Source organism: Equus quagga, chromosome 6 (genome assembly GCF_021613505.1).
Source record: "Equus quagga isolate Etosha38 chromosome 6, UCLA_HA_Equagga_1.0, whole genome shotgun sequence".
Lineage (NCBI taxonomy): Eukaryota > Metazoa > Chordata > Mammalia > Perissodactyla > Equidae > Equus > Equus quagga.
The window spans coordinates 107,182,560-107,209,436 of NC_060272.1; the positions used below are offsets into that span (position 1 = coordinate 107,182,560).

Sequence of the window (26,877 nt, forward strand, 5' to 3'; positions counted from 1 at the left end):
TTTCAAATGATTGCTTTCTTCCTGCATTTTCTGGAATATTCTAGGAAATGGGTCCTTCAGTTAAAAGTGTGACGAGGTCTGTATACTTAGATTGGAGTGGGGAGGAAGGTGCCTTGAATAATGGGAAAAGGCCCTGAAGTCTATAGGTGACTGGTGCTGTTGGTCCCAGTTTTGTACTGTTTTTCTCTAATTGCTAATAATCTTAAAAGCTCTTATCACTGGCAATATTTTAACAGATTTTGTGTATTAATAGTGACAAAGATTAGTTGACAAGTTCCCCAGAAATAGTACTTAACTCTTTTATGCAGAGTTAAAAAAAAATCTGTTTTCGTATGCTGCAGGACTATCTGCTTTTGCAAACTGCATGACTAAAATGACCTTGGTTAGTCTCTGGCTGCAGTCCAGTATAAAATAAATACATCTAATCCGGGATAAAGAGTAACTTCTTCAGCCTGTGGCTCCTTCATTTCGAGCTTTCTCTTTAATGTCTGGTTTCTCCATCAGTTCATGTCTGCATTTACTCTCTGCACACAAGGATGAGTACAATGAGTTCTGCTCTTAGGGGACTCGGTCTCATGGGGTGGACAGCTGTGAACACAGCTAGGGAGACCACAAGGCTGAATACTTCTGGGATCTGATAGAGATATAAGCAAAGTTTGAGGGTTGGGGAAGGTTTTCTAGAGGAAGGGAAGCCACAGAGTCAGTCTGGGTTTTAGGAAGATAACTCTGGAGGCCGAATGAAGAATGAATTGGAGAGGTGTCAACTTGCTTGAACATTATGGAGATGGAAGTGGAAAGGAAAGGACAGATATGAAGTACAGTGTGGAAGGGAGACTTCGTAACTTGACAGCTAATTGGAGATGGGATAGGAGGAAGTGGTTATAAATAACTCCATGATTTCTGTCCTGGTTGACTTGAAGGATAGTGATCAGAAAGAGTTTGATACAGGAAAGAGGGAAGTTTTGGTAGGCCAATGGGTGTTATGTTTGATTTTGGTCCTGTTCTCTGGGATATTGGTGGGATATCCATATGGGGATATCTAGTTAGCAGTTGGAGCTTCAGAGATAGGTCATGAGGATCTCACCTACTGATACTTAAATCCCTAGGAGAATGAGATTGACCAGTGTGGAGGTTGAACCCTGGTGGCTTTGTAGTTGAATTAATCATACAGGTGTTTTCCTTTGGCTTGCACAGTCTGGTGGTGTGTGTATCTGAATTGGTTGTTCCTGTTTGAAACCTCAGATTTTATGTTATAGGAGGTTGATGTGGCAGTGCTGGATGACTGTTCCTCCAGATAGCCATCAGTTTGAGCTGAGTATCAGCTGCCCTCTTTGGATAAGACGTGAGCTCTCCAGTTATCTTGGGGTCTTAGCTGACTTCATCATTAATTTAAATTCCCTTTCTGGCCTCTGTGGGTGTTAGTTTTTGTCCGTAGTCCCGGGGACTGAGAATAGAAGAAGAGGAAATGAATGTTTAACGTGTGAGTGGGGCAAGAGGAGCTGGAGACAGTGGCTGTGGAGATAGAAGTGTTTGGAGAAGCCAAGCAGGAGTTGAGTCCTAAGAGTCGGGATGACCGAGAGAGCCAGTCTTTGCAGGAGTTGCGTTAGGATTGGACAGGGAGATTCAGCGGTGAGAAGTTTTATTGACCTTTGAGAGAGCAGTGTCATTGGAGAGTAAGGACAGTCACAGGTTCAGGAATAAGTAGAAAAGAGAACCACGGAAAGTTAGAGGTTCTTCCAGAAGGCTAGATAGGATGACTCCTGCAGAGCTGAGGTTGGGAATTTTTTTTAAATGAGGGGAAATTTGAGCTTGCTTATAGGCCAAAGAGAAGCTGTGATGCAGAAGGAAAGAATTAAATAAAAGGGGTTGGGGGATTTAATAAGGGTAACAACTCCTGCATAAGTCCAGAGGGGGATGAAGATATGGAGCAGAAGTGACAGGATGAGCTTTACAAATGGGTAGGGACTATTTTTTCCTCAGAACTTCCTCAAAAGAAAAGTTGCAGGAGGTCTCCTTTGAATCTCAGTGATTTGGCACCGGAGCCCCTGGTAGATATTTATTGGTGCTATCGACTTGCTCAAATGGTGAGTGAGGATTTCATTCTTTTTCATTACCCTCCTGGAAGGGAAAAAGAAGTACAATAAAGTCTGTTGTGTGCTGGGCACTGTTCTAGGTGTACAGAGGTACGTATATATGTATCCATTTTTATTTAATTCTTGTACCAACCCTGTGAGAACCCTGTTCTTGTCACTGTTTCAGACAAAGTAACTGAGAGCAAGTTTCTTTCCTTTTTCTGTTTGGCATGGCTCTGATTACATTTCTACCTGTTGATTGATTGACTGAACTGAAGGGTGATGCCTTTGCTCTCAGGTGCTACTTGAGTCAGACTTTTGCGTTTTCTCTCTAACCACAGAATGACTGCTCAGTTTCCCTTAAGCAGAACTTGCAGACCACCCCCACTCTGCTAAAACTAGTGTGCAGAGCTGGAGGAGACTGTGGAGCGTGTCCATTCCAGACCCTGGTTTCATTCAGCAGGAAACCAGGGCCCCGGGGAGATAGGGAAGTGTCCAGGTCACATAGGTGGTAAGAGGCAGAGTGAGACTCAAGCCCACATCTGCTTTTCCAGCCCTTGTCCACCGCACCAAGTTGCCTGCCCTCCACGTCAGATGGAGATTGATTTAGGAGACAGGATCACACCTGGAGTTACACTTGGACTTCTGACTGACCCTCAGATTTTACTTCATCCTTTATGACTCCAAATATAGGTAGGATGAGCCAGAAAGGATACTCAGTTTTCTCACTTTTCTTTTCCTCAGGAGAGCTGGTGGCTGCCTGGTTCCAGGGAGTCATGCAGGCAGAGTAACTTGCATCCTTGCATCCCCCACTTCTCCAGAAGGCTTGGCCTTCTCCCCAGATGCCCTTAATACTAACCTAGACTGAATTCTTTTTGGTTCTGGCAATCCCAAATACATATTTTAAGTTTTGGGGTGTGTTTAGCTTTAATATTTAATTGAAATTAGCTATAATCTTATGAGTTTTATTAGTAACTGCTTCTGCCCCACCCAATCTATTCTGAACATTTTCCTAGGCTTCATAGGTCATTTCTACCTCTGGTTAATTTTCTGATATCAGAATATGTAGTTGGGGCCTATTCGCTGCTCCATAGCCTTATTGGAATATCATTCTATTGAATCTTCCCATGTTGGAGTTGGTAGCAATTTGGAGACAGGCTGAACCCCTTACCTCAGAGACAAGGAAATTCAGACATTTGGGATTTTCTTGTCTGAGGCCACACAGCTGACTAGCGGCAGAGCCTGAAGCAGGACCAGGGCCTTCCCTACACCCTCTGCTCATGCTGCTGGCCCTCTTGTTCCATTGGGAACAAGTAAGGGAGTCGTTTTCTTTCCCATGTTGCAGTTGAGGCAGCATTTGCTGAATTGTTAGAGAAACGTGATTTGAATGTCGTCCTTATACTCTATGAGGAATCTACAGATGAACAAGAAAGGACCCCAGGCCTCTTCCCAGTTCTGAATAGGGAAGAAATAACAGTAACACTTGGCACAGCCATGCCATGAACTGTGCAGGTTGGGATTTGTGCTGCTCCCACTCCCTCGTGGACTCACCACCTACCCTTCAACTGCCTGTGGGGTGGGCGTCAGCAGGGTTCTTAGGAAGCCGTTGAGCAGTTCGTTTGGTTTGCTTTGGCTCGGACTGCTACTGGCTCTGAACGTTTTAAACAACCATGTTAGAAAAAGATTAATGAAAAAGGGTATTTTCTTCCATAGTGTTTATACCTAAAAGAATGAGCTTAGGTCCCAGTTTGTTTTCTGTATGAGCCCAGCAGTTTGTTAATGCTTTTTGCATGATGCGTGTGATGCTCACGATGATAACTTGTAAGGTAGATGTAAGTCTCCATGTCATAAATGAGGAAGGGGGCTCAGAGGAGCCAGTGGCTTGTAAAAGCTCGGCCTTACTCGGGAGCAGAGCCAGCCCATGCCTGCAGTTGTAAGCCAGCATCCTTTCTCTTTACTAGACTGTATCATCTACCTGGTTGCTAAGCCTCAACCAACTTCATAGACTCTTTCTTCTTTCCATCTTCTCTAGGCTTTTGTTTGGTGAGGAAGAGTGGCCCTGGGCTGACATCTGTTGCCAATCTTCCTCTTTTTGCTTGAGAAAGATTCTCCCTGAGCTAACGTATGTGGCAGTCTTCCTCTATTTTGTATAGAGGGATGCTGCCACGACATGGCTTGGTGAGCGGTACGTAGGTCCGTGCCCAGGATCCAAACTGTGAACCCTGGGCTGGCGAAGTGGAGCGTGTGACCTTAACCACTGCAGCACTAGGCTGGCCACTGCTCAAGGTTTAATTAAACCTTTTTTTCTGAAATAATTCTGCAGGTTGATGTTCTTAAGGCAACAGCCCTTCCTCTACTGAAACAGTTTGGGATTGATGGTGAATCGTTTGAGCTAAAGGTAAGAATGTATGAATTGTTGGCTGTATATATCTGCATAAAACGTTTTCTTATCAGCTCATTGGAAGAGCTGTATGACTCTGTGTGTGTGTATTACATTTGAAGTCATCATTTTTGAGAAGACACACAGGACTCGTGAACCAAACGTTATAGACTTCAAGTGAAAGGGACACTTGAGTAATGACGATAGTAGCCAGCAGTTACATTGCACTTACTTTGTGGTAGGCACTGTCATAAGCATTCCATGTATATTAACTCCTTAATTCCTTATAACAGCTGCATCCGTGTCACTCAGCTAATAAGTAGTGGAGCCAGGATTCTGGCCATATTGCCTCCCTAATCTAGATCAACCTGGATGCCCCTGAGAATTATCAGTATTTTCAAAAACTAGTAGAAGTAATGTAACATCTGTTTGTTTGCCGTTGAAAGGAATTGCATCAATCAAGTGTGATAACACTGGATGTCTTAAGCTGTTTAGAATCTCTGCTTTTTAAACTGGTGTTTTTAAACATGGGAAATGACTTCATTTTTATTTAATAGTATAGAGTTTTGATAGATCAGTTAATTGCATAGAAGGAGAAATAAGTTCCTGATGGTTAAGAAATGGGATTAGCTCACGAACTAGGTCAATCTCTCTTTTTAAGGATGAAGAAATAGGTCCTGGTGGTAGAGTGACCTGCCTGGCTTTGATGGGACATGCTGGCTCTGTGTCTGCCGTTCTTTCTGAGACATGATGGGGTGTATTTGCTTAGCATGTGCCCTCTTGGAACTAACATAAGGTGCTGTTAATCTTGAAGAGATGGACAAGTTGAATGTGAAAGGGCTGTCTGCTTTCTAAGGAAGAGCTCCTTGGTGAAACCTCACTGGGTTGGGTGTCAGTCATCCACTCTTTGCTACAACCTTGCCTCTTCTTTCTCACCACATGTGCAGATTGTGCGACGGGGAATGCCTCCTGGAGGAGGAGGTGAAGTGTTTTTCTCATGCCCTGTGAGGAAAGTCCTGAAGCCCATTCAGCTCACAGATCCAGGAAAAATCAAACGTATCAGAGGAATGGCGTATCCTTTGCATTTGGTTCAGATTTCTTATTTTTTTCCTCTCCTCACTAAGATAAGAATGACTCATAATAACTTCACTTCTTCCCAAGGTTATTTATGTTTTAGAGAACAATCTTGGAAGAGTCTTAACAGTGATATTGTAATTGTTGGCTGAGATAAGATACTTTATTGTCTGCTTCACCATGACTAGATTGATTGGTTGATTCATTTTCGTCTTTTCGTTAATGCTTAAGCAAATGGCTCCCATGTATGTGATACTCTCTTGAGGTCTTTGGTTTGGGTGCCACCAATGCACTGCCACCCTTCCCTCAGAAGAGCTCATCGTCTGGTGGAGGAAACAAATATGCAAACACATAGTTCTGATGTAAGGTGTAAAATGATATGGACATATGTGCAGTGGGCTGGGAGAGCTAAGAGTAGAGAGTGGCTAATTTTATCTGAAGAATGTAGGAGGACTGAGATAATAATAGTATCTACTATTTATTAAGTGCTTATTCTGCATGCACTTTGATAATCACTTTATATACTTATTTTTTAAAATCTAATTTATTGCAGTATGATTGACATCCAAAAGGTTGTACATATTGAATTTATACAACTTGATGAGTTTGGAGATAAGTATACACCTTTAAAACACAATCAATGCCATAAATATGTCTCTCACCTCCAGAAGTTTCCTCTTCCACTCTTTTTTTGTTGTTGTTCTTTGGGATAACGCTTAACATGAGATCTACCCTCTTAGCAAGTTTTTCTTTTTGGTGAAGAAGATTGGCCCTGAGCTAATATCTGTTGCCAGTCTTCCTGTTTTTGCTTGAGGAAGATTGTTGCTGAGCTAACATCTGTCGCAGTCTTCCTCTATTTTGCATGTGGGGCACTGCCACAGCATGGCTTGATGAGCTGTGTGTAGGTCTATGCCTGGGATCTGAACCTGCAAACCCCAGGCTGCTGAAGCAGAGCACACAAACTTAACCACTATGCCACTGGGCCGCCCCCACCCCCACTTAGCAAATTTTTGAGTACACAATACAGTATTATTGTACTATAGGCAATATAGTACTATAAGCATTATGCACAGTAGATCTCTAGGACTTATTCATCTTGTCTAACTGAAACTTTGTACTCTTTGACCAAAACGTCCCCGTTTCTGCCTCCCGCTAGCCCCTGGCAACTAGCATTCTACTCTCCACCTCTGTGAGTTTGACTCCTTTAGATTCCTCATGTAAGTGGGATCATGTAGTATTTGTTCTTCTGTGTCCGCCTTATTTCACTTAGTACAGTGCCCTCCTGGTTCACACCTGTTGTCACAAATGACAGGGTTCCCTTCTTTTTAAATGTTTAGTAATACTCCATTGTGTGTAAGTATCATGTTTTCTTTATCCATTCATCTGTTGATGGACATTTATGTTGCTTCTATATCTTGGCTGTTGTGAATAATGCTGCAATGAACATGAAAGTGCATGTATCTCTTAGAGATCCTGTTTTCAATTCCTTTGGATGTATACCTAAAAATGGGATTGCTAGATCATGGCAGTTTTATTTTTAATTTCTTGAGGAACCTCCATACTGTTTTTCGTAGTGGCTGTACCAATCTGTATTCCTACCAACAGAGTATAAGGGATCCCTTTTCTCCACACCCTTGCCAACACTTATTTTTTGTTTTTTTGTTTTTAATAGTTATTCTAACAGGTTGAGGTGATATCTCATTGTGGTTTTTACTTATATTTCCCTGATGATTAATGATGTTGAGCACTTTTCCGTGTACCTCTGGCCATTTGTTTGTCATCTTTGGAGAAATGTCTATTTAGGTCCTTTGCCAATTTTTAAATCAGGTTTGTCTTGCTATTGAGTTATATGAGTTCCTTATAATTTTTTATTTTAACTCTTTATCAGATATATGATTTGCAGATTTTTTTAAATCTGATACATGATTGCAAATGTCTCTAATTCTGTAGTTTGCCTTTTCAATTTGTTGATTGTTTCCTTTGCTGTGCTTTTTAGTTTGATGTAATTTCATTTGTCTATTTTTCCTTCTGTTGCCTGTGTTTTTGGTGTCATATCTAAGAAATCATTGCCCAGGCTAAGAAGCTTTTCCCTTATTTTTTTTTTTTTTTATTGAGTTATTGATAGGTTACAATCTTGTGAAATTTCAATTGTACATTAATGTTTGTCAGTCATGTTGTAGGTGCACCACTTCACCCTTTGTGCCCACCCCCCACCCCACCTTTCCCCTGGTATCCACTAAACTGTTCTTGGTCCATAGTTTTAAATTCCTCATTATCTTTCTCTGGCTGGCTTATTTCACTTAACATAATTCTCTCAAGGTCCATCCATGTTATTGCAAATGGAATGATTTTGTTCTGTTTTGTAGCTGAGTAGTATTCCATTGTATATATGTACCACATCTTTATCCATTCATCTGTTGATGGGCGCTTAGGTTGCTTCCACGTCTTGGCTATTGTAAACAGTGCTGCAATAAACATTGGGGTGCACAGGACTTTTGGGATTGCTGACTTCAGGCTCTTTGGATAAATACCCAGTAGTGGGATGGCTGGATCGTATGGTAGTTCTATTTTTAGTTTTTTGAGGAATCTCCATACTGTTTTCCATAGTGGCTGCACCAGTTTGCATTCCCACCAGCAGTGTATGAGGGTTCCTTTTTCTCCCCAACCTCTCCAACATTTGTTGCTATTAGTTTTAGATATTTTTGTCATTCTAACGGGTGTAAAGTGATATCTTAGTGTAGTTTTGATTTGCATTTCCCTGGTGATCAGCGATGATGAGCATCTTTTCATGTGCCTATTGGCCATCAGTATATCTTCTTTGGAGAAATGTCTGTTCATGTCTCCAGCCCATTTTTTGATTGGGTTGTTTGATGTTTTGTGATTGAGTTGCGAGAGTTCTTTATATATTAAGGATATTAAGCCTTTGTCAGATATATGACTTGCCAATATTTTTTTCCCAGTTAGTGGGTTGTTTTTTTGTTTCAATCCTGTTTTCATTTGCCTTGAAAAAGCTCTTTAATCTGCTGAAGTCCCATTTGTTTATTCTTTCTATTGTTTCCCTTCTCTGAGAAGGCATGGTGTCCGAAAAGATCCTTTTAATACTGATGTCAAAGAGTGTACTGCCTAGGTTTTCTTCCAGAAGCCTTATGGTTTCAGGTCTCACCTTTAGGACTTTAATCCATTTTGAGTTTATTTTGGTGAATGGTGAAAAAGAATGGTCAATTTTCATTCTTTTACATGTGGCTTTCCAGTTTTCCCAGCACCATTTGTTGAAAAGACTTTCTTTTCTCCATTGTATGCCCTCAGCTCCTTTGTCAAAGATAAGCTGTCCGTAGATGTGTGGTTTTATTTCTGGGCTTTCAATTCTGTTCCATTGATCTGTGCACCTGTTTTTGTACCAGTACCATGCTGTTTTGATTACTGTAGCTTTGTAGTATGTTTTGAAGTCAGGGATTGTGATGCCTCCCGTTTGTTCTTTTTTCTCAGGATTGCTTTAGCAATTCGGGGTCTTTTGTTGCCCCATATGAATTTTAGGATTCTTTGTTCTAATTCTGTAAAGAATGTCATTGGGATTCTGATTGGGATGGCGTTGAATCTGTAGATTGCTTTAGGTAGAATGGACATTTTAACTATGTTTATTCTTCCAATCCATGTACATGGAATGTCTTTCCATCTCCTTATGTCGTCATCCAATTCTCTCAGAAAGGCCTTGTAATTTTCATTATATAGGTCCTTCTCTTCCTTAGTTAAATTTACCCCAAGGTATTTTATTCTTTTTGTTGCGATTGTGAATGGTATTGTATTCTTGAGTTCTTTTTCTGTTGGTTCATTACTGGAGTATAGAAATGCTACTGATTTATGCAAGTTGATTTTATACCCTGCAACTTTGCTGTAGTTGTTGATTACTTCTAACAGTATTCCAATGGAGTCTTTGGGGTTTTCTATATATAAGATCATGTCGTCTGCAAACAGCGAGAGTTTCACTTCTTCCCTCCCTATTTGGATTCCTTTTATTCCTTTTTCTTGCCTGATTGCTCTGGCCAGGACCTCCAGTACTGTGTTAAATAAGAGTGGTGATAGAGGGCATCCTTGTCTTGTTCCTGTTTTCAGGGGGATGGGGTTCAGTTTTTGCCCATTGAGTATGATGTTGGCTATGGGTTTGTCGTATATGGCCTTTATTATGTTGAGGTAGTTTCCTTCTATGCCCATTTTGTTCAGAGTTTTTATCATAAATGGCTGTTGGATCTTGTCAAATGCCTTCTCTGCATCTATTGAGATGATCATGTGGTTTTTATTCCTCAGTTTGTTGATGCGGTGTATCACGTTGATTGATTTGTGGATGTTGAACCATCCCTGTGTCCCTGGTATGAATCCCACCTGATCCTGATGTATGATTCTTTTGATGAATTGCTGAATTCTGGTTGCCAAAATTTTGTTTAGAATTTTTGCATCTATGTTCATCAGTGATATTGGCCTGTAGTTCTCTTTTTTCGTGGTGTCCCTGTCAGGTTTTGGTATCAGCGTGATGTTGGCCTCATAGAATGTGTTAGGAAGTGTTCCATCTTCCCTAACTTTTTGGAATAGCTTGAAAAGGATAGGTATTAAATCCTCTCTGAAAGTTTGGTAGAATTCCCCAGGAAAGCCATCTGGTCCTGGGGTTTTATTCTTTGGGATGTTTTTGATTGCTGTTTCAATCTCTTTCCTTGTGATTGGCCTGTTCAAATTGTCTGCTTCTTCTTGAGTGAGCTTTGGGAGATTGTAGGAGTCCAAGAATTTATCCATTTCCTCTAGGTTATCCATTCTGTTGGCATATAGTTTTTTGTAGTATTCTCTTATAATCTGTTGTATTTCTGCAGAGTCTGTTGTTATTTCTCCTCGCTCATTTCTGATTTTGTTTATTTGAGCTTTCTCCCTTTTTTTCTTTGTACGTCTGGCTAGTGGTTTGTCAATTTTATTTATCTTCTCAAAAAACCAGCTCTTTGTCTCATTGATCCTTTCTACTGCCTTTTTCATTTCAATAGTATTTATTTCTGCTCTGATTTTTATTATTTCTCTCCTTCTGCTGACTTTGGGCTTCATTTGTTCTTTTTTCTCTAGTTCAGTTAGGTGTGCTTTAAGGTTGCTTATTTGGGATTTTTCTTGTTTGTTAAGATGTGCCTGTATTGCGATGAATTTTCCTCTTAATACAGCTTTTGCTGTATCCCATATGATTTGGTATGGCATGGTATCATTTTCATGTTTCCAGGTATTTTTTTATTTCTTCTTTAATTTCTTCAATGATCCATTGCTTGTTCAGTAGTGTGTTGTTTAGTCTCCACATCTTTGTGCCTTTCTCAGCTTTTTTCTGGTAATTAATTTCTAGCCTTATAGCACTATGATCTGAGAAGATGCTTGTTATTATTTCAATTTTTTTAAATTTGTAGAGGCTTGCCTTGTTTCCCAACATGTGGTCTATCCTAGAGAATGTTCCATGTGCACTTGAGAAGAATGTGTATTCAGCTCTTTCAGGGTGGAGTGATCTATATATGTCTATTAAGTCCAATTGTTTTAGTTTTTCATTCAGCTCCACTATTTCCTTGTTGATTTTCTGTCTGGATGATCTGTCCATTGATATGAGTGGGGTGTTGAGGTCCCCTACTCTTATTGTGTTGTTTTTAACATCTTCCTTTAGGTCTGTTAATAGTTGCTTTATGAATCTTGGTGCTCCTGTGTTGGGTGCATAGATATTTATAAGCGTTATTTCTTCTTGATGAAGTGTCCCTTTGATCATTATATATTGTCCCTCTGTGTCTCTCTTTACCTGCCTTATTTTGAAATCCACTTGGTCTGATCGGAGAATTGCAACACCTGCCTTTTTTTCCTTGCTATTTGCTTGAAGTATTGTCCTCCACCCCTTCACCCTGAGTCTATGTTTGTCCTTGGGGCTGAGGTGTGTTTCTTGGAGGCAACAAACTGTTGAATCTTGTTCTTTAATCCATTTTGCCACTCTGTGTCTTTTTATTGGAGAGTTCAATCCGTTCATATTGAGAGTGATTATTGATGCATGTGGACTTAATGCTGTCAATCTGTCGCTCATTATCTTGTTTTCCTGTGTTTCTTTTCCTGTGTGCTTTAGACTACCCATTTAATACTGCAATTTCTTATGCTGGGTTTCTTAGATTTTTCCTTATCTATGATTTGTGACTCTGTTCTGTACTTTATTTTAGTGTCTACCTTGAAGTTTGTATTTAGAATCTTGTGTATAATATAGTCTATTCTCTGGTGGTCTCTTACTTACTCGACCACTACTGATTTAGACCCTTTGCTCTTCCCCTCCTAAATAATTATTTTCATTTTTTATTCCAACTCGTCTTATTAATTTGTAGTTAGAGTGCTAAGATCGTCCTTGTTTTGGTAGTTTCCTTATTTTTACCCTAATGCTATAGTTGAATATTTGCTATCCTGTTCTGGTTCTATCCATCGGTCTCCCTAGTCTGTGGCTTGTGTCCCCTTTCTCCCTTTTTTCTTTTTTCAAGTATGAGAGCCTTCTTGAGGATTTCTTGTAATGGAGGGCTTTAAGTTACAAATTCCCTTAACTTTTGTTTGTCTGGAAAAGATTTAATTTCTCCCTCATATCTGAAGGAAATTCTTGCTGGATAGAGTATTCTTGGCTGAAGGTTTTTATCCTTTAAAGCTTTGAATATATCACTCCATTCTCTCCTAGCTTGTAGGGTTTCTGTAGAGAAATCCGCTGACAGTCTGATAGGGGCTCCTTTATAGGTTATTCTCTTTTTTTTTCTTACTTCCCTAAGTATTCTTTCCTTATCATTCCTATGTGCCAACTTTACTATTATGTGCCTTGCGGTGGGTCTTTTTACATTGACAAATCTAGGAGATCTAAACCCCTCCTCTACACACATTTCTCCGTTGATCCCTAGATTTGGGAAGTTCTCTTCAATAATTTCGTTAAGCACACTTTCTGCTCCATTTTCCTTTTCCATATTCTCGGGAATTCCTATGATCCTTATGTTCTTACTCCTCATTGAATCCATTATCTCTCGGAGATTTTCCTCATTTTTTTTAATTCTTAGTTCTCTTTCTTCCTCTGTCTGGCGCCATTCAGCCTGTCTGTCCTCGATTATGCTGATTTGCTCCTCTAGGTTGTCTACATGGGCATTCAGGGAATCCATATTCTGTTTTATCTGGTCCATTGTGTTTTTCATCTCAAGTAATTCTGTTTGATTCTTCTTTATGATTTCAATCTCTTTTGTGAAGTAACTCCAGAACTCGGCTTGTTTCTCTATCTTTCTCTCTACCTCATTGAGTTTTTTGATTATAGCTGCTCTGAATTCATTATCACTTAGTTTACCTAATTCCAAGTCCTCAGGACTTAATTCTGTGTTTTTATTGTTTTCCTTCTGGTCTGGGGCTTTTATAAATTGCTGGATGGTAGAGGAGCAGTTTTTTCTCATGGTGGTAGAATTCAGTTGCAGTTACAGCCTGTTGCCACTAGATGGGGTCGAGAGCCGCGTGTTAGCTCTCCGCCTTGGGGCAAGATGGCTGCGCCCACTGGCTTTGTTAGGGGGGAGGGGCTGTTTCTCACACGCGCCGGTCTGGGTTCAGATCAGTTCTGTTCTCTGGTCTCCCAAGGCCCTTGATTTATAGGGTCCCCGCGGACGGAAGCTTTCCCCCCGTCAGCGGGTCTCCACTGAACCAGCGGCAGGAGTCCTGGATGATCCCCCGGTCACGCGGCCCCTCCCCCGCTCCTTCCCGACCCGCGCCACAGCGATGGCAGACTCTAGGGGAGGGAGCGATGTTCTCTCCTACCGTTCCAGCGCCTCCGAGGGTGTAAGCAAGGTTATGATCTCTGCCTTCTTGGTATTGTAGGTCTCTAACGTGCTGGCATTATGTTTATTCTCTGAAATTCAGTTCTTCCAATCTTTTGTTGTATTTTGGAGGGGAGAGAATCCCGGGTCAGCTCACCCCGCCATTTTGCTCCGCCCCCCTCCCTTATGTTTTCTTCTAGGAGTTTTGTGGTTTCAAATTTTTGTCTTTAATCCATTTTGAGTTGATTTTTTAGTGTGTTTTTTTTTTTTTGAGGAAGATTAGCCCTGAGGTAACATCTGCCACCAATCCTCTTCTCTCTCTTTTTTTTTTTTTGCGGAGGAAGACTGGCCCTGAGCTAACATCCTTACCCATCTTCCTCTACTTTATATGTGGGACGCCTGCCACAGCATGGCTTGATAAGCAGTGCATAAGTCCACACCCAGGATTGGAACTGGCGAACTCTGGGCCGCCAAAGCAGAACGTGTGAACTCAGCCACTGCACCACTGGGCCAGCCCCCAAGTTGATTTTTGTATATAGTGTAAGATAAAAATATAATTTCATTCTTTTGTGTGTAGCTATCCAGTTTTCCTAGTTGTATCCAATTTTACCATTTATTGAAGAGACTATCCTTTCTCCTTTGTGTATTCTTGGCACACTTGTCAAAGATCAGTTGACCAGATATACATAGAGTCTGTTCCATTGGTCTATATGTCTTGTCTTTTGAAGAAGACTAGCCCTGAGCTAACATCTGCTGCCAATCATCCTCTTTTTGTGGAGGAAGACTGGCCCTGAGCTACATCCGTGCCCATCTTTCTCTACTTTATGTGTGGGATGCCTGCCACAGCATGGCTTGACTCAAGTGGTGCATAGGTCTGCAATACATGAACTTTTTTTTTTGCTTTTATTGATATCTAGTTTCATTCCATTGTGGTTGGAAAAGATACTTGAGGTGATTTCAGTCTTAAACTTCTTAAGATTTATTTTGTGACCTAGCATGTGATCCTGGAGAATGTTCTGTATGCATTTGAGAAGAATATGTATTCTGCTGCTATTGGGTAGAATTCTGTATATGTCAGTTAGGTCCATTTGGTCTGTAGTGTTGTTCAAGTCTGCTGTTTACTTATGATTTTTTCTGGGTGTTCTGTTTATTATTGAAAGTGGGGTGTTGAAGTGTCCTACTATTATTGTGTTGCCATCTCTTTCTCCCTTCAGATCTATCAGTGTTTTCTCTACAGATTTAGGTGCTCTGATATTGAGTGCATATATGTTTATAATTGTTATATCTTCCTGTTGAATTGAGTCTTTTATCACTATATAATGATGTCTTTGTCTCTTTAAAGTCTTTTTTGTCTCTTTAAAGTGATTTTAAAGCCATTTTTGATTTAAAGTCTGTTTTGTCTGATATAACTATAGTCACTCCTGCTCTCTTTTGGTTACCATTTACACAGAATATCTTTCTCCATCCTTTCATTTTCAGCCTATATATGTCCTCAAATCTAAAGTGAGTCTCTTGCAGACAGCAAATAGTTGAATATTATTGTTTTATCCATGCATCCACTCTATGTCTTTTGGAGGAGTTTAACCCATTTATATTTTATAGGCTTTATTTTTAAGCCTCAAAGTGACTGAGTTACGTTACACCCTATTTTGCAGATGGAGAAACTGAGGCTTCAGAAACTTGAGGAATTTGCTCCAAGTTACACTGCTTATAAAATAACATAGCTGGGATTTGAACCCCATGTGTCCTACTCTGCGGCCCATACTTTTTTATAATTATTATTTTATTGAGGTCATAATAGTTTATTATATTGTGACATTTCAGTTGTACATTATTATTTGTCAGTCAGCATATATATGTATCTCTTTACCCCGTATGCCCACCCGCCAAACACCTTCCCCTCTGGTAGCCACTAACCTTCTCTTTGCCCATGTGTTTGTTTATCTTCCACACATGAATGAAATCATTGGTGTTTGTCTTTCTGTGTCTGGCTTATTTCACTTAGCATCATACCCTCAAGCTCCATCCATGTTGTTGCAAATGGAACAATTTTGTCTTTTTTTAATGGCTGAGCAGAATTCAATTGTATATATATATGCCACATCTTGTTTATCCAATCATCAGTCAGTGGGCACCTGGGTTGCTTCCACTTCTTGGCTATAGTGAATAATGCTGCAATGAACATGGGAGTACATAAGTCTTGTTGAATTGTTGTTTCAAGTTCTTTGGGTAAATACCCAGTAGCAGGATAGCTGGGTCATATGGTATTTCTATTTTAATTTTTTTGAGAAATCTCCATACTGTTTTCCATAGTGGCTGCATCAGTTTGCATTCCCACTAGCAGTGTAGGCGGGTTCCCTTTTCTCCTTATCCTCTCCAACAGTTGTTATTTTTGTCTTGGAGGTTACAGCTATTTTAATGGTGTAAGGTGATATCTTAGTGTAGTTTTGATTTTCATTTCCCTAATGGTTAGTGTTGAATATCTTTTCATGTGTCTATTGGCCATGTGTATATCTTCCTTGGAAAAATGTCTGTTCATATCCTCTGCATACTTTTTGATTGTTTTTTCCCCAAAGATTAGTGCCTGAGCTAACATCTATTGTCAATCTTCTTTCGTCTTTTCTTCTTCTTCTTCTTCTCCTCAAAGCCCCCCAGTACATAGTTATAGGTCCCTCTGGTTCTGCTATGTGGGATGCCGCCTCAGCATGGCTTGATTAGTGGTGCCATGTCTGTGCCCAGGATCTGAACTGGCGAAACCCTGGGCCCCCAAAGCAGAGTGCACAAACATAACCACTCAGCTACAGGGCAGCCCCAGTTTGGTTTTTTGTTGTTCAGTTGTGTGAGTTCTCTATAAATTTTGAACATTAACCCCTTGTCAGATATACGATTTAAAATATTTTCTCCCAGTTGGTGGATCGTCTTTTCATTTTGTTCCCAGTTTCCTTTGCCTTGCAGAAATTCTTTAGTCTGATGAAGTCCCACTTGTTTATTTTTTCTTTTGTTTTCCTTGTCTGAGTAGACATGGTATTCGAAAAGATTCTCTTAAGACCAATATCAAAGAGTGTACTGCCTGTATTTTCTTCTAGGAGTTTTATGGTTTCAGATCTTACCCTTCAAGTCTTTGATCCATTTGGAGTTAATTTTTTTTTTCTCAAGATTTTACTTTTCCTATTTCTCCTGAAAGCCCCTGGTACATAGTTGTGTATTTTTAGTTATGGGTCCTTCTAGTTGTGCTATGTGGGATGCTGCCTCAGCATGGCTTGATGAGCAGTGCTAGGTCCATGCCCAGGATCCGAACCAGTGAAACCCTGGGCTGCTGAAGCAGAGCAAATGAACTTAACCACTTGGCCACGGGGCCAGCCCCTGGAGTTAATTTTTGTGTATGGTGAAAGGTAGCGGTCTACTTTCATTCTTTTGTGTGTGGCTATCCAGTTTTCCCCACACCATTTATTGAAGAGACTTTCCTTTCTCCATTGTATGTTCTTAGCTCCTTTGTTGAAGATTAGCTGTCTGTAGATGTGTGGTTTTATTTCTGGGCTTTCAATTCTGTTCCATTGATCTGTGTGCCTGTTTTTGTACCAGTATCATGCTGTTTTGATTACTATGGCTTTGTAGTATATTTTGAAGTCAGAGATTGTGAAGCCTCCAGCTTTGTTCTTTTTTCTTTGCTTCAGTTGCTTTTTAGATTGCTTTAGCTATTCAGGGTCTTTTGTTGCCCCATGTGAATTTTAGGATTCTTTGTTCTGTTTCCATTGAATCTTTAGATTGCTTCAGGTAGCATGGACATTTTAACTATATTTATTCTTCCAATCCATGTGCTTGGAATATCTTTCCATTTCTGTATGTCATCTTCAATTTATTTCAGTGTCTTATAGTTTTTTGTGTATAGGTCTTTCACCTCCTTGGTTAAATTTATTCCTAGATATTTTATTCTTTTTGTTGGGATTGTAAATGGGACTGTATTCTGTTTTTCTTTTTTCTTTTTAAGATTGGCACCTGAGCTAAGATCTGTTGCCAGTCTTTTTTTTTTTTTCTTTCTTCTTCTTCTCCCCAAAGCCCCCCAGTACATAGTTGTCTATTCTAGTTGTATATTATACTTGTAGGTCTTTCTGATTCTGCTGTGTGGGATGTCACCTCAGCATGGCCTGACAAGCGGTGCCATGTCTGTGCCCAGCATACGAACCAGTGAAACCCTGGGCTGCTGAAGCAGAGTGTGCGAACTGAGCCACTCGGCCACGGGGCAGGCCCTGGGATTGTGTTCTTGAGTTCTCTTTCTGTTAGTTTGTTATTAGAGTATAGAAATGCAACTGATTTTTGTAAGTTGATTTTGTACCCTGCAACTTTACTGTAGTTGTTGATTATTTCTAATAGTTTTCTGATGGATTCTTTAGAGTTTTCTATATATAAAATCATATTGTCTGCAAACAGTGAGAGTTTCACTTCTTCATTGCCTATTTGGACTCCTTTTATTCCTTTTCCTTGCCTAATTGCTCTGGCCAAAACCTCCAGTACTATGTTGAATAAGAGTGGTGAGAGTGGGCACCCTTGTCTTGTTCCTGTTCTCAGGGGGATGGCTTTCGTTTTTTTCACCATTGAGTATGATGTTGGCTTTATTATGTTGAGGCACTTCCCTTTAATACCAATTTTATTCAGAGTTTTTATCATAAATAAAAGTTTTATCATAAATAAAAGTTTCATTTCATAGTTTCATTGATAAATGTATGTTGGATCCTGTCAAATGCTTTCTCTGCATCTATTGAGATGATCATGTGATTTTCATTCCTCATTTTGCTAATGTGGTATATCACATTGATTGATTTGCGGATGTTGAACTATACCTGAATCCCTGGTATAAATCTCACTTGATCATGGTATATGATCTTTTTAATGTATTGCTGTATTCAGTTTGCCAGTCTTTTGTTGAGGACTTTTGCATCTATGTTCATCAGTGACATTGACCTGTAATTTTCCTTCTTTGTGTTGTCCTTGTTTGGCTTTGGGATCAACGTGATATTGGCCTCGTAGAATAAGTTAGGGAGTGTTCTGTCTTCCTCAGTTTTTTGGAATAGTTTGAGAAGGATAGGTATTAAGTCTCCTTTCAATGTTTGGTAGAATTCTCCAGAGAAGCCATCTGGTCCTGGACTTTTATTTTTGGGGATGTTTTTGATGACTGTTTCAATCTCTTTACTTGTGAATGGTCTATTCAGATTCTCTATTTCTTCTTGATTCAGTTTTGGGAGGTTCTGTGCCTCTAAGAATTTATCCATGTCTTCTAGATTGTCCAATTTGTTGGCATATAGTTTTTCATAGTATTCTCTTATAATCGCTTGTATTTCTGTGGTTTCCATTGTAATTTCTCCTGTTTCCTTTCTAATTTTATTTATTTGAGTCTTCTCTCTTATTTTCTTAGTGAATCTGGCTAAGGGTTTGTCAATTTTGTTTATCTTGTCAAAGAACTAGCTCTTAGTTTCATTGATCCTTTCTACTGTTTTTTGGTTTCAATTTCATTTATTTCTGCTCAAATTTTTATTATTTCCTTCCTTCTGCTGACTTTGGGCTTTGTTTCCTCTTCTTTTTCTAGTTCTGTAGGTGTAGTTTCTGATTACTTATTTGCAGTTTTTCTTGTTTGTTGAGGTGGGCCTGTATTACTATAAACTTCCCTCTTAGGACTGCTTTTGCTGCGTCACATATGAGTTCGTATGATGTATTTTCATTTTTGTTTGTCTCCAGATATTTTTTTGATTTCTCCTTTAATTTCTTCATTGATCCATGGGTTGTTGAGTAGCATGTTCTTTAGGCTCCACGTATGTGTTACTTTCCCAGCTTTTTTCTTGCAGTTGATTTCTAGTTTCATAGCATTATGGTCAGAAAAGATGCTTGATATGATTTCAGTTTCTTACATTTATTGAGACTTGACTTATTTCCCTATATGCAGTCTGTCTTTGAGAATGTTCCATGTGCACTTGAGAAGAATGTGTCTTCTTCTGTTTTTGGATAGGGTATTCTATATATATGTCTATTAAGTCTATCTGGTCTAATTTTTCTTTTAAGTCCGCTATTTCCTTGTTGACTTTCTGTCTAGATGATCTATCCATTCATGTAAGTAGAGTGTTGCTGTTATTGTGTTGCTGTTAATTTCTCCTTTTAGGTGTGTTAATAGTTGCTTTATGTACTTTGGTGCTCCTGTATTAGGTACACATATATTCATAAGTGTTATGTCCTCTTGGTGGAATGGCCCATTTATCATTACATACTGCTCCTCTTTGTCTCTCATTGTGTTTTTTATCTTGAAGTCTACTTTGTGTGTTATAAGTATGGCAACACCTACTTTCTTTTGTTTGCCATTTGCTTGGAGAATCATCTTCCATCCCTTCACTCTGAGCCTATGTTTCTGTTTAGAGGCGAGATGTTTTTCCTGGAGGCAGCATATTGTTGGATCTTGTTTTTCAATCCATCCAGCCACTCTGTGTCTTTTGATTGGAGAATTCAATCCATTTACATTCAGATTGATTATTGATATATGTGGGCTTAACACTGTGATTTTATCACTTGTTTTCCAGTTGTTCTGTATTTACCTTGTTTCTCGTTGCATATGTTTCTGACAACCCGTTCAGTTTGGTGATTCTTTATGATGGTTTTCCCATTTTTCTCTTTATTTATTGTTTGTGTGTCTGTTCAGAATTTTTGTTCAGTTATTACTATGAGGTTTGTAGAAAATATCTCGTAGATGAGATAGTCCATTTTTTGATACCTTCTTATCTCCTTAGTCCAACCAGGTTGCATCCTTTTCCTCTTGCTGGCGTAAGTTATTATTGTCACAACTTACTCAGTTTTGTGTTGTGAGTTTGTGATTAAAATGAAGTGATTATGGTTATTTTTGATGCTTTCGTTCCCTCTATCTTTAATGTTATAAGTGTTTGCTAATCTGTTTCATTAAAGAGCTGCAATTTTCTGATTTTGTCTGTCTGTGTATCTCCTTGCTCAAGGCTTTGTAATCCCTTTCTTTTTTTTTTTTTTTTTTAAGATTTTATTTTTTTTCCTTTTTCTCCCCAAAGCCCCCCGGTACATAGTTGTATATTCTTCGTTGTGGGTCCTTCTAGTTGTGGCATGTGGGACGCTGCCTCAGCGTGGTCTGATGAGCAGGCCATGTCCGCGCCCAGGATTTGAACCAATGAAACACTGGGCTGCCTGCAGCAGAGCGCGCAAACTTAACCACTCGGCCACGGGGCCAGCCCCATGTAATCCCTTTCTTTGTATTTTCGGGTTTGAGGGCCTTCTTGAGCTTTTCTTGTAGGTGGCATCTTGTGGCGATAAACTCCCTGAGGTTTTGCTTATCTGGGAAAGTTTTTATTTCTCTATCTTGTCTGAAAGTTTCTTGGCTGAACATTTTTGTCTTTCAGTACTTTGAATATATCATTCCAATCTCTCCTTGCCTGTAAGCTTTCTCCTGAGAAATCCACTGAAAGCCTGATAGGGGTCTCCCATTGTAGATTATTTTCTTGTGCCTTCCTGCCCTTAATATTTTATCTTTGTCATCGACTTTTGCCAGTCTTACTAATATGTGCCTTGGAGAAAGCCTTTTTATGTTGATGAAATTAGGAGTTGTATTGGCTTCATTTACATGTAATTCCAGCTCCTTCCCCAGGTTTTGGACATTCTCAGCTGTTATTTCTTTGAACAAGCTCTCTGCTCATTCCTCCCTCCACTCTCTCTCTGGAATATCTATAATCCTTATATTGCATTTCCTAATTGAGTCATATTTCTTGGAGAATTTCTCCATTTCTTTTTAGTCTTTTCTCTCTTCCTCCACCTGAAGAGTTTCTATATTTCTGTCCTCTGAAATACTTATTCTTTACTCCATAATATCAGCTTTATTTTTTAAGGAGTCCACATTTTTTTTTAATCTAATTCATTGTGTTCTTCATCTCCAACATTTCTGGTTGGTTTTTTTTTTCTCTTATAGTTTCAATGTCTTTTGTGAAGAATTCCCTCTGTTCATTAATTTTATTCCTGATATATTAACTCTCTTTCTGAGTCTTCTTGTAACTCATTAAGTTTCTTTATGGTAACTATTTTGAATTTTTTTTCATTTAGATTGTAAATTTCTGTGACTTCAGGATTCGTGTCTGGACTCTTGTCATTTTTTTCTGGTCTGGAGTGTTAATATATTTCTTCATGCTATTTGATGGGGTGGAGTTTTGCTGTCACATGGTGGTAGTATTTGGTTGCAGATTCCACCTGCCACCCTGGAGGGGGCAGGAGCTGTGTTTTCTGAGCCCTCTGTCCTGGTGGTTGTGCCTGTCTAGTGGAAGCTGTGCCGATAGGGCTCTTTGAGTCTGGCTGCCACTACTTTACACATGTAGGCGCAGCTGCTCTGGTGGGGATCCGCTACCCTGGCCGACTGGCTGAGCTGATGCTCTGGGGAGGAGGGGGTGCCTTCTTTCTTGCCCGTTCTGCTGCTGTGCACTCACTGGCTGCCCGCCTGGGTTGCTTGGCTTGGTGAGGGCCCCCTTCCTTGCTTAGCCACCTCGGTGTGGAGAGTTTCTGTGGCCTGGGAGGCAACTCTGAGGGTGAAAGTGTTCCCACAAAGGGCAGCCCTTGCTTTTAACCTCTGCTTTCTCCTATGGAAAGGACATAGACTGAACCTTGAAGGATGGAGGCTTTTGAAGTCCAGCAAAGAAGAAGTGCTTCAAGAGAAAAGTGGGTCTGTGTAGAGTTAGCAGTGCACACTGGTTCTGGGGAGCTGCAAGCCATGTGGTTGGCCCAAATGCAGTTTGGTCAGTGGTATTTGGCAGAAGAAGATGGGACATGAAAGAGGGGCAGGAGCTAGTAAAGATTGAAGGTTATGCTGAGAAGTTGTTCTTCATTCCAAAGTTAGCAGTTTTCTTCTGGAGAGTGAATTTGCGTATTAAGAGGACAACTCTGGTAGTACTGAAAGAACTTTCGGCTGCTTTTGGCTCATTGTGGAAATTTTGGAAGGTATAAGTTAAAAAAAAATCTTGTCACCACTTAGAGGCAAAGATAACAAGGAATTATTGTGCCCTCAAGAGAGACAGAGAGGGTAATGGCTGGAGGACAGGTGAGAGCTGCTAGTTTATAGAGGTCCTCTAGAGGCACGATGGATAGGATGCAGTGATCACCTGGGTCTGTGATAGAGGAATAGGGAATCTGAGGATGATTTTGATGTTTCTCACTTATGCACCTGGGTAGAGAGATTTTGTTCTGATGGTAGCTATAAATGGGGTGGGATGTGGTGGCGTGGGAGGTGGTGAAGTTCAGTTTTATTCATGTTGGATTTAAGGGTTCTTCAAGATCGTTACGGGAGATAAGTCTAGGAAGGAAGTTAGAAATGTAGATCTGTAAATTAGGGGCAATGTGAGAGCTAGAGATGAATGATTTGGAGTCAGCCACTATGTAGATTGCAAAGAGAGGAGGGTGGAACCCTGAGAGGCCACTAAAACTTGAAAGCAAAATAAAGTAAGTAATCCCAGGAAGGGAGACTAGGGAAAGTCCGAGTCGAGAGGAGAACAAAGATGACACAGTTTCTTGGCAGCCCAGGTCAATACCTTAAAGAGCTGAGAGGAATCAGCATTAGGATGTGGGACAAGGTGAGGAACTCACAGCAGACTGCCACTGAAGCCCCTGGGAGGAGCTCTTTCTGGAGAGTGATGGAGACAGGCCAGATAACCAGTTCTGGGTTGTGGAGTGACTGGGAGGTTGATGGTGAAGTGTGAAAGCCACTCTTTAAAGAATCTTGACAGGAAAGAGAAGTGGAAAGAAAAATAAGGTGTTAACTTGATAAAGAGAGAATTGAGAAGATATCCTCCCTTTTTAAAAAATGGTTGATAGTGATTTGAGTATTTTTGTAGGTTTGGTAAAGGTGATTTAAGTATGAGAGAGAGAAACTGATGAAGCAAAGTAACAAGGGGATTAAAGCACAGGTGGGGAGTCAGACAGCTGTGGGTTCTGACTCTGACTTTGCCATTCACTGATAGTAGGATTTGGGCCCCACTCGTTGGTTGACTCATTTATCATTGGGCACATCATACCTGCTACACCTGTAATGAAGGTTAAATGAAGTAATAGATGTGTAATGTGAGGCACTGGAGTGGTATATAAGTAAGCATTTGGTCAGTTGGAGCTGCTATTATTTTTATTACTACTTGGGAGGGGATGAGTTAAAGATGGATGCATATGGTAAGGACGGCTGTAGATTAAGCCTTCTGGAGGTGATTGGAGAGGGTTGGGAGGAGTTTTCAATTTTCGCTGAGTTAGTGTGGGATCTAGGATAAGGGGATTGGCAGGGGTATGATAAAGAAGTGTGACAAGGATGTTAAAGATGAGCTGTCACAGGGAGGCATAGTAACTAAAGATAAGAAAAAGGCTGTGGGACAACAATGAGGGCTCTGTTGAAGCTGGAATTTTATCATAGTACCAGCTGTGACTTTATGGCTGCATGCAACTGCAGTTGGCAGCCTAGAGGGAGTGGTAGAGAAGGCAAAAGGGTCAGTTTCATTCAGGGATGGGTGCAATTGACAGGGTCAGTGAGTAGTGCAGGAGGATGGGTTAGAAGTGGATATTGGTGAGGGTGTCATTGAAGTGATGGCCAGCACGCTCCTTACTAAGTAATGTAGCAGGAGCTCGCTAGCTTGGAGAAAGTATGTGGTCAAGGGATTGGAAACCTGAGATTTAAAGATCGAGTCTAGTGGAAGTAGATATGTGTGCTGTGTAGAAGAACAAGAAATTGTGTTTCCGGAATTCTGTCTTGGGGGTTCAGATATTAAAAGTGGTGCCAACAAGATCTGTGTAAGGGCAGTTGTTGGAGGCCAAGGTCCTAGATGGGGTTGGGTGATGGCTTTCCTCGTAGGTATTTGACAAAGCAGGTTAGACCAGGAAGTCTCTTCTGAGGGGTGAGGTAAGTGCTTAAAGTCAAGTTTTGTACTTCTCAGGAGGTTTTGGGGCACTTACTTGGAGGAAGAGAAGTGTGGAGTGGACTAACTTTTCAGAGACCTTGATCAGCTTGAACAGTAAGTGGTGAGGAACATGGAATGATGTGGGCCCCAAAGCTGTGGGGCACAGGGAGCCATTGTTGAGGTGAAAGATCAAACTTGAGGTGTCACCTGAAGTTCTTTGTAGTGATCATCATGAACAGAGGAATTTATAACAAAGGTTCCCTGGATTATGGTCTGTTCTCTGCATGACTGTCCTGGGGCACACCTCATGGCTGAGCCCTATGTATGTGAGGAGAGAATGGGCAGGTGGAGGAGAAATGGTTCCTGTCTTTGGAGCTCCCCAGGTTGATGGATGGTTAAATTGACTTCCTAAGGTGATGGTCAACTCTAACATTCTCCAATTCTGAGGAGGTAGAAACAGGTTATAGAAAACTGGAAATGCAATGTGAGTAGATGGGTTTTCTTTTTCTTTTTTAACCAAATACTCCTTTTCTGCTTGACCCATGTCAGTTACATATAGCCTGACCTCATCCTTACTAACAGGTGCCTTGTATTTCACCATATAAAGAACCCCAAATTAAACCCTGTTGATGGCCATTGGATTGTCATCTTTCACCATTGCCAAAAATGCTATGGTTGATGGCCTGGTACATGAAATCTTGCGCGTTCTCAGGACTGTTTCAGTTTGTCTTTTCTCAGTTGAGCTTTGTTTCCTTAATGCTGTATGGTGGCATCAAACTCTGCTTGGAATCCTTTCTGTGTAGTCTGTAAGTGTGATTTCCAGTGTGTGCTCTATTTGTTTTGACACAAGCCTGTGGTAACAACATGGATTGCATGGAGGCCGTTATACTGGGGTCCCACCTGTACTGTCTCTACTGGGTGTGCAAAGCCTCGTGAGGAAGCCTTGATGAAGACACTGGGAAATCGGGAAGCCTCCAGGGTTGTACAGGATTTTGCATAAAAGCTGAAAGAAGCCTTGGGCACCTGGGGTGTAACTTCGTAATCCCTGGCCCTCTCTAGTGTTCATCAAGCCTTCCCTATAGAGAATCTGAGCCAGAAAGACACTGGTGAGGTCCTAAGCACCTCCTCTTCTTTAAGGCTGGGGATGGGACACTTGAACCCTCCCTGGATATATCTCTGAGTTACAAAGCCCTCTTCTTAACACCCCAGGAAAGTCGACGCAGCGCCCTTGCTCAGATCCCTGCAAACCAAACATTCCAGCCACTGGTCTCCAGAGCTGCCCATTTCACAAACACCTCAAAGGAATGTGGGTTTGAATTGAGATCACCTTCTTGGCCAGTTTTGGAGCCTGGGAAAAAAGAGCCGCCTTTGGAAAAAGCTTTAGCTGGTTTTGTGGGTTTTTTACTTGCAAGGCTGGTTGACTGTTGGGCTGAGCTTGGAGAATGTATTCCCCATAGGAGGGCTCGAGTTAGGAGAACTAGCCCCACTCTCTTGTGTGTGTTTGTGGTTTTAACTGAGCTACCCCCTAAAGTGCATCTTTTCCCTCTCTGACTGACTAGCCAGGTCCTGGGACGCAGCTGGTGTTGATTCCTGCCAGCCACTGTGACTGGACAGTGCACTTACCTTCTGTTTAAGGCCACCCACTCTCATTCTCCCCCCTGCCTGATGTGGGTGAGAGAGAAAGGAGCACTCTGTCTTAGTTTTGTGGTGCTGTCCCAGTAGCTCATGATTTGGTACGTAAGAGTTAAATGAAGAAATTGGGGTAGAGGCAGAAGAAAGGGCTGGGGTATGAGTTGAAATTTGTGGGACCATCTGGTGTCCTTTCTCTCACTGTAGGGAAGGTACTTAGGGAATCAATCTCTTTCTTACTACACACACACACTCACTCACTCACTCACTCACACTCACTGCCTCCTTAGCTTTCTCTGACCTAGAACACCCGGAGGGTGAAGGGTAGGAGTTCCATATGGGCTATGGCTATGAACTTGTCTCTCTTGGATATGAGTTCTTAATATGGTATTCATAAATGGCCTTCAGGATGTTCACAACCCCCTGAAATTGTCTACAACATTGTACATTCATGTGTTTCTTCAGAGAGGGTCCACAGCTCTCATCAGATTCTCAAAGGGGTCTCTGGTTCCCAAAAGGACAAAATTCTCTGCTTTGGCATTTGAATCTTGGACTGATAGTAAGAAAAGCAATAGTTGACATTCACCAGCCTCTGATCACACACCAGGCAAGGCTAAGTGCTTTACACGTGATGTTTCATTTGAGCCTCCAAATCTTGCAAGGAGAGTATTATGATTATCCTTCTCTTACTGGTTAGGAAGTGGAGGCACTGAGAATGGCACATTAGACCCAGAATGATGCAGTTTTCTGGAGCTGGGACTTGAACACAGTCTGATTCTAGAACTCTTAGCTGTTCCTTGGTAGGGCCTCCATGCCAAGCCGAAGGGCTCCATAGTGACTCTGGGATGTAGCTGGCTTTAAAGTTCCTTTCCCTTCTTCACTTCACTGCCTGACTCTAGTATAGGCTTCCACTGGCCCTGAAATAGCACTGTTACCCACCTGGTTTCCATGTCTCTGGAGGGGTAGGAGAGAGGAGATTGTCTCTGGGAAGTCAAATCTATTTA

At 40.8% G+C, this 26,877-nt stretch overlaps 1 protein-coding gene across 1 annotated transcript in view; it reads left to right on the forward strand.

Moving 5' to 3' along the window:
• RCL1 (RNA terminal phosphate cyclase like 1) overlaps positions 1 to 26,877 on the forward strand; it is a 69,656-nt gene that overhangs the window by 20,905 nt on the left and 21,874 nt on the right. Inside the window, exons 4-5 of the mRNA XM_046664837.1 lie at positions 4,396 to 4,470; positions 5,400 to 5,524. Of these exons, the coding sequence (XP_046520793.1) occupies positions 4,396 to 4,470; positions 5,400 to 5,524 (200 nt within the window). The remainder of the gene's footprint in view (positions 1 to 4,395; positions 4,471 to 5,399; positions 5,525 to 26,877) is intronic.